Consider the following 20,247-nt stretch of genomic DNA (forward strand, 5'->3'; position numbering starts at 1 on the left):
TACACCGTAATTTTCCACTTTCATTCCTTCACCATTGTCCGTCTGGGATTTTTTTTTATCCAGTGGTCACTTTCCATTTAGTTTATTTCCGTGAATGTTGTAATATTGAGCCCAAAGTTAAGATAAAAATTGTTTTGTTCATGTATTTAAGAATGTTCTGTGTTACGTGCCTGCCTTACAAGTTTTTTTTTGATCTACTCTCCAATTGAATATGTGAAAATTTAAAATTAATAGATGCGCGGTATAAAGGAAAATAATATTTTATGATGATATGTCGGAAGTTTTGTTTCTTGGTGTAATGTTGCAACCTTCTTGGACAAATTAGTGTTGGGGTTATGTAATTAAATGTGTGCGCGTGTATTGAATATATATATATATATATATATATATATATATATATATATATATATATATATATATATATATATATATATATATATATATATATATATATATAGAGAGAGAGAGAGAGAGAGAGAGAGAGAGAGAGAGAGAGACGTCGAAATGTAAATATGTATGAAATATAGAATATTAACGTGAAATGTAAAATGTTAAATTTATAATATGGAAATCCCTAGATGGCACCGCATCTGCCCCATACGTTTATTGGTTGCCATGGGTTTTAAGTAATGTTTTCCGACGAATGGAATGATGTAGCCTAATTTTCTTTTTAAGAATACCGCCGCGAACTTAAATAATTTTCTTTGTTCTGAATAAATGTAATTAGTAATCAATAATGTAAACAGTTTCAATGGCATGCATTTCAAAATAACGGCAGGTCTAAAACGTAATCTAATCCCTCGACAAATATTATCCTTTAGTGATCAACCAGAAAATTTTTTTGAAAGTGTACCTAGAATCCCCCCTGTTTTCCGATGTGTATCCTATGACTTAACGAGTGTTTTACCATGATATAAATCACCATAATCCTCCCAACTAGTGAAGATCTTTTCAAATATAAATACTATGAGTAAAAGTTATAAGTAAATCACAAATAAAGTGTTATGATGCGTCCAAGTGATGAATGACTAACTAGTGACCTGGAGTTACTAAATAATGAATCCAAAAATGGACTGAACCGAGAGGAGAATTCTCCTCTGACCAAATAGAGTAGAAATCCCTAGATGGGTAGAACTTTCAATATGCGAATACAGCTACAAACTGGTAGTTCGTATATACTGAACAAATGGTTTGTTATAAAGCAAAATATATGTGTATAAACATAAACTGAATTTAAATCGAGCGAAATGTGTTGGACACTACCTTTAGTGCATTAATAGTGATCTCGAATGCTCGAGTTTGATATACGCTACAGGACGTACAAAGAATATTTTTTTTTATGTCTCGACGTGAGGTAGAGACTCATAAGTTCTAATACACCTAAAAGTTTTTTTTCTTTTCTTTCCTCTTTGTCCATTTTTTTTAAAAGTGAAATAAGTGTCTTCTTTGCGTATGTCGCAAATCATAATTTGCTTTAGCATGCCTAAGATATAATATATGTAATTATTTTTTTTATTTGTCAAGATGATTGAATATATAAAAATTTACTAAAATATAACTCTATGTATTCTATTCCGGACTCTATGTATTCCGGAGCCTGTCAGGCCCAGTATATATTTTAAATGCAGAACACTCAAAATTCAATGTCTGTTGCCGCATACTGTTCCGACTAAAGGTTACAATAGTCACGTGTTCAATATATAATTATGTGACAATTTGATCTAATATTTGACAGGAATTTCACTAAAGTTATACGGGGCCTCCTAGGCCCCGGTTGCCCGGTTACGTCAGGAAAAGATTTTCAAATTAAAAAAAGAAAAAGCTTTACCAACTCGATATGTTCATGATTTTAACTTCGACGAAAGATAGAAGAATTCAGTATTTTATGTCTTCGAAATATGTATGGTTATTGAGAAATTTTAGAAAAATGAAGCTACTGGGCCTGGGAGGCCCCGGTTGCCCGGATAAGGGTTAAAACATTTACAGTGCACTTTGCTCGCACCATTGGTAAGGTGCTACACAACCCTTTCTTCGTCCCCAATCTATGTAATAACGTTAGCTACATATCTCTGTAACTATTGATCTAGAATTACACTTAAAACACACCGTCTTTGCTGAACACGTAAAATTATTGATTGCAAATTAATTATGCGTCGAAGTTAGCTACGACAAAGTAGAAATTCGAGATTCTCAATTTCTCTGGCATCATACTAATAAGTAAGGAAATGATAAATAATTGTGGTATGGCAGTGTAAGTACTGTTACAGCAGAAGAGATTAGCAAAATAAGAAAAATCACATTTTAGTCTTTCTTTAATAATTTTAAAGAAGTTGTTATTGTAAAATGGTCCGGTCCTAGGATGCCTTGGAATCCCTTATGCCGTCTAGGAAATTCCTTGTGTACACAATGAACGTTGGTGTGATGTGTATTTTTGGTGCTTCTTCTTGCATTTATGGAGCGTCAGCTTGCAGTTCCTCGTGTTGGGCGCCTTGCAGTGTATTTTTCAAACTTTTGGACGGCACTAGCTCCGAAATTATGTATTTTTCCACAGGTGCATGTGAACTATGTTTCTAATGTTGATGTAGCGAATTACATTTTATAGTTTGTCGGTATAGCTCATTAATACTGTATAAGAACGTCCAATTTTATAGCAGCTAAAGTACTATTGACCCGGGAGTGGTTATTAGCTATTTGCTGGCAGCTTGTACAACTAATCTAATAAAGGTGGATTTGAGTTGAAGATTTGCTCTCAGAACTAAATTGACCATTAATAACTAGTCCAGAACTTTCTGGCTGTTATGCAACTCTAAAACACTCGCAGCATATAGTGAGCACCCCTACATAGTGTAATACAAAGAACTTCCAAATTATTTTTATGGAAGAATTAGTTCAAATACTAATACAAAGTCCGAGTAGGCATGAAGCTGATAATTTTTTTCGCTACACTATGTCAAACTACATGCTTATGTAGTTTTGAGTACAGGCATATTATAATAGGGCTCGCCAATTATAATAGTTGCATTATACATAAAACTAATATTAGTTATTCAAACTATAAAACATAGACGACACAATATACATTCCTTATTTAAATACCATATATATTACATTTATTGAACGCAGCATACCCAAAGAAACAATTCATAATATCTTTCCTTGACAATGTTGACCAAAGCACAAAGCACATTCATTTTGCAAAGCAAAAATTCTTTTGTTTTTCTTTCAACCATTAACATTCGCGTATTCTTTCAACCTTAAAAATTACATCCAGTACATGTGTAAGGAAAATACCAGTATGTGTGTAAGGAATATACTTTGAGAGTGTGAGTTAAAGGTTCATATTTTAAATACTTTTCCACCCGTATAGTCAAGCGGAGATTTAAACTTCCGTGTCACTTAGGAGTTAAAGAATGGAGAAGCCATCTTCAGCTTTCCATAACAGTCAACGGTGATAATATTGAACAGCATTTATGAACTAGACATCTTCCTCATGGTTTTAGACTTATGAAATAGGCTGCAGGTTTATTTTTAAGAAATATCTTAGAAACATAACAACAGGGATAAAGTGCATCTTATGGAGAATTTTCCCATATATTTTGAGGGTACTTTTCGTAATCAAAAAACGAAATTTCTTATTAAAAATAAATTTATTTGTAATACAAATTAACGTAGAAAAATAAATGGACTTAGCTTTATACACATACAAAAGTTCCAAGTTATTAGAAATACTATTCATATTAATACAATAACTTTAAGGAAAATAACAGACATATATAACTAAATTATTTATAAGTGTTTATGCTAAGGGAGGACGTATGTCTTTCAACTTTGTTGGAATAATACCGACATATTCTTTTGATGATCATAAAAGCACAGATTCTATTTTGTCTAACAATATAATAATGCTGAATGAGAGTAGCGCTTGGTCAATAAGTTAACGGAGGCCTAGAATATGTTTAAACAAATTTTCATATCTTTACGATATTTTTATTACGTTCGAATGAACGTAGTATGGTTTCCTAAAATATTACGAAGTAGTATGTGCGTAAAGGAATTCTGAAGCTGCAAGATAGAAAGACAGAAAGAAAAAAGTATGAATTCGTTGTAGCCCACCATAAACACATTGACCAAAAATCAGACATAAACTTTAAGTGTAATATAACATGATGACATTGAATTATACACATACTACCTTAAGTAATTTTGTTGTAGTTATTTAATTAATTTTTGTCGTAGTTATTTAATTAATTTTTGTCGTAGTTGTAAACTCTGTGCTAAACAGGCTCGTATTTGTTCTAGTTATTTAATTTTATTTTGACAATCATTTGTCAGTAATAGTGCAACTAGCTTCGTGAGTAATCAAGCTTTTGTTGGACTTTATTTAATGTATATTTTCTCTGTAATAATAATGAAAATTATGCTTGAAATAATATTACTTGAAAAGAACTGAATTGTAAATGCTAAAGGACTATTGCTTATGCCAATCCTAAAAAGATTTTAAAAAACATGCTTGGAACGATTTTTAATTGCGCTTGTTACAGTAGAACAAAGATGATGAATCCAATGGAACTATTTAAAAGATATTCATCTGTGGAGCCACCTAAAATGACTTCAAAGTTGGAATATTTATATTCCAGGTTCGATTCCTGATAAAAAAAAGCATTAAATTAAGAAAAATGTCGGTGATTTTGATTCCACTTTAAACTGTAGACCGACGTGTCGTGTAGACGCGGTGCTGAGAAGGGACGCTAAACTTGAAGTAACCAAAAACTCTGGAATAACCGGATGCGCCAGATTTTAAGATTATAATAGTTGAAACTCTGAGCAGTAAGAGTGGTTATGTCTTAATATAATTAGGGTAGTATTGACATATTTTTACAGATACATTTAAGAAAACAAGAAATACAACAAAACACACTACATTGACAAGTAAGTTAAAAACAGTTCCTTCCTGTTCTGCCTAATGATCCTTCAGCACTTTATAGCACATTTTTGATCTTATTTTAGGCACTTCAGGCATTCCTGTTCTGCATAGTCTTCACAGAAATGGATATTTAAGTCTTCAGGGAAATTTAATAGTAATAATTTTCTCGACAATTTCAGCTGCTTTCAGAGACCCTTGATTTTCTATATCTCATCATCCATCTTTAATCGTATTTTAAACTGAGTCAAAAATTTCACTTTTTCCATTGGTCAGAAACTCTAATTGGTTAGATTTTCACTTTCCGAAAAAATAAACAAATAGTGGCCTGTGATTGGTTGTATGACATTTCCCCCAATCTGTGTATTTAGTTTGAAGTACGTTACAAGTACAGTGGACTCTTTTTAATTCGAAGTCCAAGGGGACACGAAAAAACTTCGAATTATCCAATAATATTCATTTTCACATATATAACAATAATAAAAAAAAAGCACTGTGCATCAAAAACATATTCATATGGTTTAGACTTTACCTTTAAAGCAGCTTATTATTTGCGTGATTGAATACCTCAAACTAACAAACGACATTGACTCCATATAATTCAAACTACGTGTACAATGGAAAATATATTTACGTATAACACTACAACATACATTGAATAGCCCAAACAATTAAACACCAGTAACAATTTGAATATTCTTTTCTCACTTTTAAGAAGTCGTAAACCTCATTTGCTTAAATTTTATTGTTTTTTGTACGGTCAATAAATCTTGAATTTCATGTATTGCGTTTAATACGATATTAATAATATTTGGTTGACTTCATCAATAATCCATCTTAAATTTTTAACCAATTCTGAAACAAGATGAGATTGACACACGTTTTCTATCTTTACGTCTTCACCAACTCACCTTCATCTTTATCATTATATAGATTTTCTATTTATCTTTTGTATTACTCTTCCCTATGGCTGCATCTGAATAACTGAAAACACGTTTAAACTATATTTCTCTCTTTACATCTCTCCAACATTAAACATTTTCATCTGCATTTACTTCGAATTATCCAAAGCATAGGTTCAAAAGTTCGATTTATCCACGATTTTTTACTATTGTTTTCAATAGTTTTCAAGGGGAATGGACTTCTGTTCGAATTATCCAATATTTCGAATTATCCAAGTTCGAATTAACGAAACTCCACTGTATATACGAATATATGGATACATGTCACTATTGAAGCGCGAATAGTGAACAAAATTTGAAACTCGAATAGTTAACAAGAAAAATGTTTGTCGATTTCTTTCATATTGTTTTAGAAGTTGCTCTTATGGAATAAACACATTGTTTATTCGAGGTTATATCTGAAATTATGTAAGAACAGGCTAAAATAGAACATTATTCAATATTTCATTGTATCATGCTTGACACTATAATTTAAAGTTTGCATTATTTTATAGATAGCTTAAATTACTAATTACATTTATATTTTCTTTCATTATTAACTTGCTTAAATTCATATGACGTAGAACTTATTGTTCCACGTTTCTGAACTAACATTAGAAGTAAAATTAAACAATGCACTTGACAGATCAAAATATTTCCGATGCAGGAACATTACAGATAATATGGAGTGCTTTAACATTTGAAAGAAAAAAAGAAATAATTAAACTGTATTGTTATATCCAAGACCCTTTTTCATATGCCTTACCTAACTTATTTTTATAACTTATTTTCATAAATCTATTAGATTTATCGCTATTTTATAGAGGAAGCTGCAACTATGCACAAACACTAAAGCTTTGTATACACCAAACATCTTTGAAGTTGTAGAGGACCAGTAGACACCGCGTAAATATACTCGTAGTAAACTAATGGTAATCTATGATTCCTAATTTAATTTCAAGAACGCTAGCATTATATATGGAAATCAAGGGGTCCTGAAAGCAACTACAATTGTCGGGAAAATTATTACTAATAAATTTTCCTGAAATCTAAACATCCCTTTTTGTGAAGATTAGAAATGTGCTATAAATGCTGGAGGATTATTAGGGAGAACAGGAAGACACCGTTAACAACATAGTAACGTCAGAGTCTAAAATTGTTGGATTTTTGATCAAAAGAACAAAAGGAAAACTTTCTACCTCCAGAAGACGAACTATGTTTTCAGATTTTAGCACAACCTTTATAATCTGTATAATTAATACCTGAATGAAAATCTTTATTATAGTAAATTAAGAATTCTGAACTGAATCGTGTTGGGTGTTGTACACATTTTAATGATCACTACTATTGTCACTCATCCACTTATCATACTAAATACAACGTTGTTTTAGGAACTTATCCAAAATTTAACAAAGTATTCGCCATTCTTCATTCTAGACAATGGATAGACAATATTTCTATTTAAAAGAAAGCTACTGATCCAAATTTTCTTTTTTATACCATAAATTTCCCATGTGTTATGACGAGCAAGCCGTTGGTTTGGGTTCTTCAAAGTGATCACAGAGCACACCCTTGAAGTTTTCTATAGATCTGTCTTGTTTGGATTTATCGAATTTCTGCAATGGAAATAAAGACATATTAATTGACAGTCTACCTTAGTTTCCAAGAAAATGTGGAAAACATGTCCTGATGAAATACACGTATACGTATGTAAGATAATTTGATAAGGTATTTAATATAAATCTTTTGATGGTATATATATTGAAGCACACTCCTTTCAGAAATTAACACAACTTCTGTAGCACATGCACTCAACTACAAGTATATACTTCAAGGGAAATGAAATTAACTATAAAGATGATCAAATCACCGAAAGCATACTAAGGCAAAACATAGAAAACAGTATAATCTAGAATCTTGATAGTATTTTCTGAATACTATTTTATTATCTAGAATCTTTTTATTTAAAATTGGCAAAACATCTGATCAGATACAAAGGCTGATTCGTTTCCATAGGGAACATTGAAGTTGTTGTTTACCTAAGATATTTCAATCAACCACCATCGATCATGCCGGATGTAATAGTCATGGTATGGACCTTTACACAATATCCCAGTTTCTTCTGCAATGGACTTCGTTGCAGTTGAATCAGTTATATTTTCCCACGCCTACTTGCGAGCTTTCCAGAAGGGTTTACCTGAGATCCTTACGCGATGAAAGGCATCATTTGAGAAGTCTAGAAGCGCAGTAATCTATGGGACTAGCAGATATCAGTTGCAGTTGTCATGTGGACAAGATCAGCAGTGTTTATATAATGTGACTCTCAGCTATATCCTGGTGCAGTTTGACACGATGAGTGTCGTTGCCACGGGTAGACAGACCCGACGGAAAACCAGGCAAATGTCAGGTACACCATCTCCTTTATGCTTTCCCAAAAATATTTAAGAATGAAAAAAAAATCTCTGAACCATTTAAAATATTGGTCTGAAACAATACACAAAACAATTTGCGTATCTTGCGAATCTTTGTTGGCAAGAATTTCCAATTATGTGGTAATAACTTTCAAAGCTGATTAACGTGAAGTTCCATCTGTGTATTAATGGGGCTTTCTTCTATAGCCAAACATCAACCTAAAACATCACTTTTGTTTGAAGTATCCTTATTTCAATTAGGCCTATGCTTTATGTTATAGATAAAATCATATTGATAGACATAATACACGATGTCTATAGGATCATACATTTATTAAGGATATTCTCCGACCAACTGGCATAGCGCACTTCCATTATCTGAAATACTGACCTTTTCATAGATCCAGTCCACCCCTGATCGTTGCCATACAATACTGATATTTAGTTTGTGGAACTGGGGATAGGACATATTCCTGGTAATAAACAGCATTGATTTTGACAGTTCTTCGACCTTACAAAACTTGAGCGTCCCTCTGCAGCAAGAGCCAGTAACAACTACGAAACCTTTCCGAGAAATTTCCTTTGCATTGTCGCACAGAGTAAAATCGGTTTCTTCCAATAACTCCTCAGTAGATGTTTCACGTTTGGTCCGTATGGACATTCGCTTTAATTTGTGACGAACGGCACGATTCAGTGCTGATTAGGTCATATTTGTTCATGTAATGAATTCTCACAGGCCGCTATATTCCGAATTGTTTTGTAGTACATATTTTCTGTTTCATTGACTAACTCTTTAAATGATTTAGTTGATGGTGTGAGTTGTGAAGATTGTGAAGGAGGCCACTGTGCATAATATTTAACATGCATCTGTGCAGGTCTACTGGAGCGTATATATATAAAATAGACCTGTGCTGTTTCTCGAACCTACGCAGGCGACTGGAGTAAAATTTAAAACTAATTATTGCTACCTGTGTCCGAGTGATACCATACGATGACAATGCGTGTCCCATATATGCTACGGCGGCCAGTCGACCTGTATATGTACACCTATAAATGTAAACTTCTTCGGTTGAGCATGGCGTGTATAGCCTGCCTTATACGGACATTTTTTTCCAGACCCTTAAAATGGCCCAGGGGAAGTTTTAGCAAAATGTACTCATTTTAGGGAGTATATAGACAACTGCTTTAACTTTTATATTCGTAATATACGAGGTGTGTTCGCAAAGTATCGAACTTTATATTTTCCCGCGTAAACCAATGAAGCGTGGGAGACTTTCTTCAGTGTAGATCTAGAGGAGACACGTATGAGGAAATTTTCCCCGCCTGCAGAAATCGCCAGTTGCTGACAGTCGACTAACGAGTGAACACATGTAGTGAGCGGTCGTCGCATTTCATTTTTGGACAGAAAAAAATCAGCAGTGATATTGCATGAAATTTTGCCAAAAGCTTGGCAATACCCAAGCGGAAACGATTCGCAAGATTCAACAGGCTTTCGGGGACGATGCCATGAGCACCTCACGCATAAAGGAGTGATACAAAATGGCCACACATCAGTTGACAGTGAACCACGTTCAAGTAGACTCTCAACAAGCCGGAATAACGATGTCATTGACCAAGTGCGTACTGTGGTCTTGCAGGACCGTTGTATGACAGTCCAAGAAATTGCGAATAATTTAGGCGTAAGCGTTGAATCGGTGCTTTCAATTCTGAACGAGAATTTGGACATGAGGAGAGTGTTCGCAAAATTTGTACCGAAGCTGCTAACAATGGAGCAGAAGCAGTGGCGTCTGAACACCGCACAGGACATGTTGGACAATGTAAACATTGACCCCAACTTTTTGAACACTGTCATCACAGGCGATGAAACATAAGTTTATGGGTACCACCCGATTTGAGACAAGAGAAGACAAGCGACGGCACGGTTTGCTCACCATTCCAAAAACTGCGTTCCAGCAGTGTTTCCAACAATGGCGGGAGCGCTGGAAGAAGTGTGTGCATTACTAAGGAGACTACTTTGAATGAGATTAGCGTTACGGATTTCCAAATCAACAAATGTATTTTTGCCAACAAACGGTTCGATACTTTTTGAACACACCTCGAATATTTCTAAATAATTAGTATTGTTAATAGTGTTTCAATGTTTAATGTTCAAAGAAAATGTCCAATTCCAGCGCATCTATCTGTAACTGCGAAGGAGAGGAACTTACATTTCCGTAATTGGTATTGTAAAAGTTTAGTTGTATATATACTTGTTTGAAGTCTGTCTTATGATAATCCTAACAAATATTAACCAACCATGAAATTATATGTTACAAATTGGTAGAAGATATTAGTTATGGCTTACCCTGTTAAAGACAATGGTAGGAACAAACGAAAGCTGTGGGTCGAGACCATTAGTCTGTTCTCCTGCCAAATAGTGGAGGAAATCCCCTTGTCCTGAGTTCAAGCATTTGTCGATGGGCTCATATGGAATCTTCAAAGCACGAGCACACTGGAATATTAAAGCTATCTTAGATATATGAGTAGTTAAAGTACCTTCACATGAGTATAAACAGTTATGTTAACAAAAAATACATTAAACCTATACGCTATACCTTACTTCATATTTTTCATCATAGTTAACATCATTTTTGTTTACGTAATTTGCAGCACTGCGTATTTTGCTTACCTAATGTTTTGGATTTTATTTGGGCTGAGTAATTTACGCACATTTTTAAATATGGCAATGATGTTTTTGTCTATTGTACATTAATTTTGACAAAAGACAGGGTATGATAAGATGCATGCAAAAGATTTATGGCACTGAAATCACATAATTTATCTACCTACTTTCCAACATATTAACCATGCTCAATGTAACATTTATCATAGGATTATACCAGTTTCTCTGAACCGTCATTGTTCTCTGTTGGCGCCAATATATTCAGAAATGTAGTGACAGCGACACTGAATTCATGAGCAGTGGGAAAGCGATTACTTCCTGATTATAAAGTCTTTCAAATTCGGGATAAAGGGAAAAAATAAAAAATAAACTTACCGCGCTTCGCATCTAAACATTGATGGGGTCCTGAATTCTGTTGCATATTGTGGCATCCCAGTTCATATTCATGTTTGTAATGTCTCGCTACTTGGCTCAAACTGAGGTGCCGTAGTTGCAGTGTGCTATGTACTACAGTAGAATGTCTCTTGTTGCCAGTAACCGTTTCTCTACTGCTAATAATGACAAAGATACTCTCACTACACGGTTGAATACATCGGCGGCAACAGAATACAATGACGGTATAGAAAAACTGATTATCATGCTATGACAAAAGCATAAATGAATATGATGAATATGCTGAAACGTATATATGATTTCCGTACCACAAATCTTTTACACACATCATTTGTAGTTACGTTTCACACCAAGACATTCCTTTTCTGAGGACGATCCTTGTGTAAAATGCCCAAATCTGTGTGTGCGTACATACTAATGGTAACTTATTTCCAATCCCACAACTATGTATGACATTTATAGTAGTTTTTTTTTTTTTTAAATCCATATTGGTATTTTACGCATACACACTTTTCAGTGGCCACAATAGAATATAGAAATGCGCCAAATTATGTAAAAGCAAATTCGGTAGATCAAAGTAAATCAGTAGTAATTCAAGGTGAATGTAAAGTAGTACTCATTGTCAATACGGTAGATAGCAGCGAAATTTTAAATGAACTTTATTTATCGCAGTAACAACACTCAAAATAACTCTGTTTGACTCATGTGAAAGATGCGGAAGTTTGTACAGACACAAACTGAATCAACAATCCGAGATTCTTCTTACATCCACGCGGCTTGCTTGTTCCGTTATCTGGTTCATCACTGATACCAACAGCTTCCTACAAACTTTGGCTAAATGGCGCACAGCATCTGTCTAAAAATGCCTAAATCCTTATAAAATTACAGCTAAATTCATAGCTAACAGAATTTAACAATAAAAGAATCAAAATATTTTATAGTTTTAGTGTACAACTCAAACAAACTCTTATAAACATGGTATTCTCAACGTATTTTCACCGTTAAACTCACACTTAAACCTTATCCGGGCAAAATACATTTTTGTAACGTAAACGGGCAACCGGGGCCTGTGAGGCCCAGTATATACGAGGGGCATTCAATAAGTAAAGAGACAAATTACTATAGCTCAATAAAGATTTATTTCAATCTTTCAAAACTAAGGCTATTTTTCAATATAATCACCCTTTACAGTTATGCATTTGTCCCATCTTTCTTGCAGCTTCCTAATTCCCTTGGCGAAGAAATCTTTCGATTTACCCCGAAGCCACCTTTGCACCGCTACCTTAACTTCCTCATTGTTAGCAAATCTTTTTCCACGTAGGGCGTCTTTGAGTGGTCCAAACAGGTAAAAATCAGATGGGGCGAGGTCTGGCCTGTAGGCAGGATGAGGTAAGACCTCCCAACCCAATTCTTGAAGGTTATCTCGGGTCAGCTGGGCTGTATGAGGGCGGGCGTTATCGTGCTGAAGAATGACTCCTTTTGACAAGAGTCCACGGCGTTTCCTCCTGATAGCTGGTTTAACTTTGTGTTCTAGCATCTCAGAATAAAGCAAACGCCAAAAATATAGGCGGGTTGCGCGCGCACCTTACAACTCGCTGTTGTCAACTCTCCCTTGTCATGTGCAGGGGTAAGCAGACGACAGCCGTTTACCTAGCCACAGCTCAAAGCCTGCGTTCTGCCGTAACCAATCTTCAACACGCGCGCGAAACATGAATTCTTGACAGTGACTGAGCAAGACAAATGTAAATGTGGCAAGTGCGTAGGTTGCTAGTTGGCTGTTGCTCTCTCCACCCACTGTTTGTTGCGAGCGCAACCCGCCTATATTTTTGGCGTTTGCTTTAGTATAGGCTATTGATAGTTCGCTGATCTTCAAGGAAATCGCAATAGATTGAACCCTGTGAGTCCCAAAAGATGGTCAGCAGCACTTTACCAGCGGAAGGTTGAACCTTGAATTTTTTGCGAACTGGAGAGCTAGTGTGTTTCCACTCCATATTCTGCCTTCTAGTCTCAGGGTCGTAGTGATGGATCCAGGCCTCGTCGCAAGTCAGTATTCTTTCAAAAAAAGCGTCTCCTTCAATCAAACTTCGTTGCGTTAAGGCTTGACAAATGGAAAGCCTTGATTCTTTATAAGCGTCAGTAAGCTGTCTGGGAACCCATCTGGCACATGTTTTTCTGTACTTTAAATGTTCCTAATGACATTGTGAACAGTTTCAACACTTACTTGAACTTCCTCAGCTATCATTTCAACAGTAATTCTTCTGTTATCACGAATAAGTCCGTCAATCCTCGATTCCAACGAAGAACCAGAAACTTCCACTGGACGTCCACATCGGGGTTCATCACCTACACTTGTTCGGCCACTTTTAAACCGATTTACCCACTTGTACACATTCGCACGGTTCATACAACTGTTACCAAACTGTCTCAACATTCGAGTAAAAATTTCACTTGGTTTTACACCTTCTGCGACTAAAAACCTAATGACTGAGCGCTGTTCTTCTTATGTGCAATCTTCTAGAGGACTTGCCATGATGAATTGATATTTTTGAAGTTATGTTGACATAAAATTACGAAACAGCAGATCAGAGCATATTCCATGGTTGCCAGCTAACACCCCTGAAAAAAAAAAAAAAAAAAAAAAAAAAAAAAAAAAAGAAAAAAGAAAAAATGATTAGTGTTAAAAATATAGACTGTCTCTTTACTTATTGAATGATCCTCGTATTTTAAGTGCAGAATACACAAAATCAATGCCTATTGTCACTTACTGTTCAGACTAGTCTAGAATGTACCGGTATATATTTTTGTCAAGTAGCGAAACTTCGTGTCACGCTTTTGTAAGCCGACCAAGCAGAATAGCAAATCCGGTCCAGACATTTTTGTAACGTAAACGGGCAACCGGAGCCTGTCAGGCCCAGTATATATTTTAAGTGCAGAACACTCAAAATTCAATGTCTGTTGCCGCATACTGTTCCGACTAAAGGTTACAATAGTCACGTGTTCAATATATAATTATGTGACAATTTGATCTAATATTTGACAGGAATTTCACTAAAGTTATACGGGGCCTCCTAGGCCCCGGTTGCCCGGTTACGTCAGGAAAAGATTTTCAAATTAAAAAAAGAAAAAGCTTTACCAACTCGATATGTTCATGATTTTAACTTCGACGAAAGATAGAAGAATTCAGTATTTTATGTCTTCGAAATATGTATGGTTATTGAGAAATTTTAGAAAAATGAAGCTACTGGGCCTGGGAGGCCCCGGTTGCCCGGATAAGGGTTAAAACATTTACAGTGCACTTTGCTCGCACCATTGGTAAGGTGCTACACAACCCTTTCTTCGTCCCCAATCTATGTAATAACGTTAGCTACATATCTCTGTAACTATTGATCTAGAATTACACTTAAAACACACCGTCTTTGCTGAACACGTAAAATTATTGATTGCAAATTAATTATGCGTCGAAGTTAGCTACGACAAAGTAGAAATTCGAGATTCTCAATTTCTCTGGCATCATACTAATAAGTAAGGAAATGATAAATAATTGTGGTATGGCAGTGTAAGTACTGTTACAGCAGAAGAGATTAGCAAAATAAGAAAAATCACATTTTAGTCTTTCTTTAATAATTTTAAAGAAGTTGTTATTGTAAAATGGTCCGGTCCTAGGATGCCTTGGAATCCCTTATGCCGTCTAGGAAATTCCTTGTGTACACAATGAACGTTGGTGTGATGTGTATTTTTGGTGCTTCTTCTTGCATTTATGGAGCGTCAGCTTGCAGTTCCTCGTGTTGGGCGCCTTGCAGTGTATTTTTCAAACTTTTGGACGGCACTAGCTCCGAAATTATGTATTTTTCCACAGGTGCATGTGAACTATGTTTCTAATGTTGATGTAGCGAATTACATTTTATAGTTTGTCGGTATAGCTCATTAATACTGTATAAGAACGTCCAATTTTATAGCAGCTAAAGTACTATTGACCCGGGAGTGGTTATTAGCTATTTGCTGGCAGCTTGTACAACTAATCTAATAAAGGTGGATTTGAGTTGAAGATTTGCTCTCAGAACTAAATTGACCATTAATAACTAGTCCAGAACTTTCTGGCTGTTATGCAACTCTAAAACACTCGCAGCATATAGTGAGCACCCCTACATAGTGTAATACAAAGAACTTCCAAATTATTTTTATGGAAGAATTAGTTCAAATACTAATACAAAGTCCGAGTAGGCATGAAGCTGATAATTTTTTTTTCGCTACACTATGTCAAACTACATGCTTATGTGGTTTTGAGTACAGGCATATTATAATAGGGCTCGCCAAAAAAAAAAAAAAAAAAAAAAAAAAAAAAAAAAAAAAGACAACTCCATTGGAATTATTAGGATCTCGAAAATTGTACGATACATGAATTTTAGCAAATTGGACCAAGTTCGATTTTCATAATATCTGTTTGGTTGTACTCAATATCGCATAACCTACATTTTGCTGGGTCCCAAGAGAAGAAACCAGTTAATTTCTGAACGTTGTGATAAGTAGGACTCCTGATCAGGACCTTGAGAATTACAAACGTGAAAGTTGTAGTGTCCCACTGGTGGGTGAAGCAGCCCTTGAAACAAAACTATGGCGATCTGTCAGTGGGTGACATATCAGTTAAGGTGTTAAAATAAGCTCCACTATATTGAAGTAATACCTAAGTGCATACTAGCTCATTGGTGATTCCTCTTTCTCAACTTCCTTTCTTACTCACTTCAATGGTACCTCCTAGTGCAGTTATTATTTGTAAACGTAACTTTCCACTCCATTGTCACAGCAGTCCTCACAGCCTAAATATTGACTACTGCATGTCGGAGCTGTCGCTGCGATATTTCTTCTTCCGGAAAGTGCTTGCGAGTACTGTATCGGTTTTTCAGTTCTCGAGTTATAAGCCATGAAAAAAAAAAAAAAAGAGAGAGAGCGTCAAGATATTTTCTTGAAACTAAATGAGAGAATGAATTATAAAACAATAAGTAGAATGCATTTCTTTTACCTGGGTGCCTGCGTGTGGGTTATTAACATAATTAACCATAAGACACATAACATAATCCATTTCGTCTTTATTGTTGTCAAGTACATGGAGCGCACACCCATGAATTTTGTTGCCTTTGCATTCTTCAGGTCCATGTTGACATGTGAACTCATACGAACCATTGGCGTTTTTGGAAGTCTGCAAAGAAAGACGCATAATCAGTCAAAAGTTTATACATAGTAAATAACTACTAACGCTAATCCCTCTTTAATGCATTAAGTTTCTAAGCACATTGTCTAAACAAAGTAATTAGGCTATATATGTATATCCGAAGTTCACCTTTTCGTATGTAGATTGTTTTGGAAAACTTACTCTTCAGGGTTTCTTCTATAGGCTTCTGAAGAATTGGTCAAATCATTTGGGACAACCTACTCTTCGAGTTCGTGGCAAGGCAGTGACAGGAACCCAAGTCTGAGCTCGCAGTTTCAGTCCCAGTTCCCAAGCCTGAACTGTAATAAAGATAGAAAACAAAGTGCCTTGCTGGGCTCTAACCTGCCTTCACTCGCTCACGCTCGCTCGGCAATACTATATGAATCAGGAAATTACTGCCTGGCCCGAAGTAGAGTTACCGAGTTCGTTAATAGTTATTTTTATCTAGATTGTTACTGAGACGTTTTTGTCTCAAGAAAAGTTATCGAAACTTGTCATCTGCAACCGTATATTTTTACTTACTCATCATCTTTATTGGTATTAAAAAGGTGCATCAGACATTATGTTCTAGTGTGCTACAAATGTGGCTTAAGTACAAATCTGTGGCACCGTTCATGCAACCCATAACCCACAAAATTTTGAAAATGGAGATAATGGTACTCCTGCACTACTAGACCTTTGACATATCATCCCTGAAATTGTTAATGCGCAGTAAAATAAGAGAAACAAAGCATATTCTGGAAATCTTTAATGAAGAAATGTCTATGCATGAAACACATAACCCACAAAGCATCCTTTAAGACAAGCAGCCTTACAATTTGTACCGTATGTAGTCAAATATAAAATATAGGTAGTAGTAGATATCTATAGCAGTAAATATAGGTAGTGAGACTTACAAAGAGCTACCCTGCTTGTATAACGGTGGAGGGAGAGGATTCAAACATCGAAACTAGCAGATTTACGAAAACTAACTGCTTTTATTCCAGAATGATAACGCAAGTTTTATGCTGATTTACGTAGTACTGCAAAGAGTCCCATCAAACTTCGTAGCTAGACAATAGGAGTCCACATTAACCCTTTGTATCCTACTGGTGACGCCATGAAACCACATACATCTCTGCCCCGTGACTTCTTGTCTCTGCGACTAAAGTGTAACTATTGCGCAGGTCTGATAACTACTATCATCTCTTGTCCAGAAATGGAATTAACCCGTAGATACGCTAGCAGAGGACAAAGCAAAGCAAATATAACTGAGTTGTGCCTTGAATTGGTCGCAGTTTTGGCGTGCTGCGACAATTGGTAGCGGATCATTGTTGACACGGCTGTTCTTTTCAAAGTGATTGCCGATTATTGACTTAGTATTTTGAACTTGTTTATCACAGAATATAGTGAAAGATAGCTTGCAAAATAAAAATAATATTCGAGAGTGCAATGAATGAATATGTGTGTGGTTTGAAAGTGAAACCACTAGGACATAACAGCTGGTGGTCCTAGTAGCAGCAGGTAGCTTTACATATATGAGGAACTTAGTTTGCCGGAATTACGATGTTTTCGAAACAGAAGTTTGGTTCACAGGAACTAACCCCGGACCTGCTATATAATATTTTAGAGGATATACCGAGTGATAGTGACTCCTGTGTTTCTGGGAACGACAGCGAAAGTGAAAGAGCTGACGAAAATAAGTGTATGCAGCAAGCTGTATCCCAGCCCATGATTGCGGGTGATGACAATGTGACTGAAGAAAACAATGATGAAGAATATGAAGTAATGAAAGACATAACAGTGAGAAAGGATGATTGTGACTCAATTATCTGGGAACAATATCCAATATTCAAAGGAAATGTGTTTTTTTCTAGTGAGGTAGGGCCTAATATACCAGATAATGTAGAAAATCCAGTAGAAATATTTCTACAGCTATTCCCATTAGAATTACTGAAGCACATAGTATATCAGACAAATTTATATGTGATGCAAAGAATTGGTGGTTCCACACATTTTCAACATACCAATGTAGAAGAAATTAAACAGTTCTTAGCTATAAATTTGTTGATGGGGATAAAAAGACTGCCCAGTTACAGAGACTATTGGTCATCGGATCCAGCACTGAGGGACTCATATATTTCGTTGGTGATGTCAAGGAACAGATTTGAATGGTTACTTCGCAACATTCACTTGAATGACAATGAGAAACAACCCAAAAAGGGTGAAGATAATTACGACAAATTGTACAAAGTACGTCCGCTACTGAACTGTTTGTCAGATACGTTCCAGCAGTCGTACAAGCCTTCTTGCAAACAATCTATCGATGAGTCTATGATAAAATTCAAAGGAAGATCGTCTTTGAAGCAATATATGCCCCAAAAGCCCATCAAACGTGGTTACAAGGTTTGGGTTCGTGCGAATCAAAGTGGGTATGTCTCACAGTTCCAAATCTATGCTGGAAAGGTTAGTGATGTGACTGAAAAGAATTTAGCTGCACGTGTAGTGAAAGACATGACTGATATTATCCAAGGAAAATATCACCAAGTATACTTCGATAATTATTTTTCTTCTTTGCCTCTTATGAGGCACTTACTGGAACATAAAGTTTATGCATGTGGGACAGTTCGTCAAGGACGTGCAGGCTTCCCGAAGGATTTCGTTAATGATAAATCCATGACCAGAGGACAGTTTCAGTTTCGATGCTCTAAAGAAGGAATCGTGGCCTTAGTTTGGAAGGACAAGAAGGAGATTGCGTTTCTGTCTAATTTTCATGATATTGATGATGTCACAACGGTACAGAGAAGAAACAAAGATGGGTCACTCACAGAAATTTCGTGCCCGAAATTGGTGAAAGATTATAACGAGAATATGGGGCATGTTGATAAAGCAGATATGTTAAAATCTTTGTACGAGATTGACAGAAAAAGCAAGAAGTGGTGGCATCGAATAATGTGGCATTTCTTGGATGTAGCTGTTCTAAATGGGTTCATAATATTTCAGGAGAGAAGTAATGGCAGTAAGTCACTGTCACTGAAACAGTTCCGTCTAGCTGTGATTGCTGGTCTCATTGGGTCTTCTAAGTCAACGCCGAAAGGAGGGAGAACCTATGCGAGAACTCAAAGTTTCTTCAAGCCACAGGTTCCCCTCGAAAAGAGATTTGACAAGGCTGAACACATGCCAAGAAGATGTACATCCCGTAGATGTGCTTTGTGCAGCACAGCAGCTAAACCTCATCGGTCAAAATGGGAATGTGATACATGTGAAGTTGCTTTGTGCTTGAATGACTCAAAAAATTGTTTTTCAAAATATCACAAAAAAGAATGACTTTCAGAGAGACAGCAACTTGCCTGACATTCTAACAAAAGTGTAGTGTTTATTTTTATTTCTTAGGAAGTATGTTGTATTTCTTCTCACTAATCGAAGTTTTAAAATTTATGTCTGTTTTCTCTTGTGAAATATGTTAAGTTGCTTTCTACACAGACGACTCGAAATTTTTTTTTTAAATATCATACGAAGAAAGGACTTTTACTAGGACAGCAACTTGCCTTTCATAAGTAGGCCTGTCAAAATTATGTAGCAAAAGGCTTAGTGTTTATTATGTTCTTTTTTTTTAGGAACTAGATTGTATTTCTTTTTAATCATACAAGTTTTAAAATATATAGCATTTTTCTCTTTTTAAATAAACATGTTGCCATACATGTAACAAATGTATTCTCTATATTCAGCAATCA

General features: G+C 35.6%; 1 protein-coding gene across 1 annotated transcript in view; it reads right to left on the minus strand.

The window, feature by feature from the left end:
- Nucleotides 1-3,628: 3,628 nt before the first annotated feature.
- The window catches only part of LOC145690680 (GILT-like protein 1), a 50,987-nt gene continuing 34,368 nt past the window's right edge, over nt 3,629-20,247 (minus strand). The window contains exons 3-5 of the mRNA XM_081765820.1: nt 16,346-16,522; nt 10,618-10,764; nt 3,629-7,478 (exon numbers count right to left, since the gene is read on the minus strand). Coding sequence (XP_081621946.1) covers nt 7,380-7,478; nt 10,618-10,764; nt 16,346-16,405 — 306 coding nt within the window. The 5' untranslated portion in view covers nt 16,406-16,522 and the 3' untranslated portion in view covers nt 3,629-7,379. The remainder of the gene's footprint in view (nt 7,479-10,617; nt 10,765-16,345; nt 16,523-20,247) is intronic.

Source organism: Thermobia domestica, chromosome 7, assembly GCF_964235325.1.
Source record: "Thermobia domestica chromosome 7, izTheDome1.hap1.1, whole genome shotgun sequence".
NCBI classification, from domain to species: Eukaryota; Metazoa; Arthropoda; class Insecta; order Zygentoma; family Lepismatidae; genus Thermobia; species Thermobia domestica.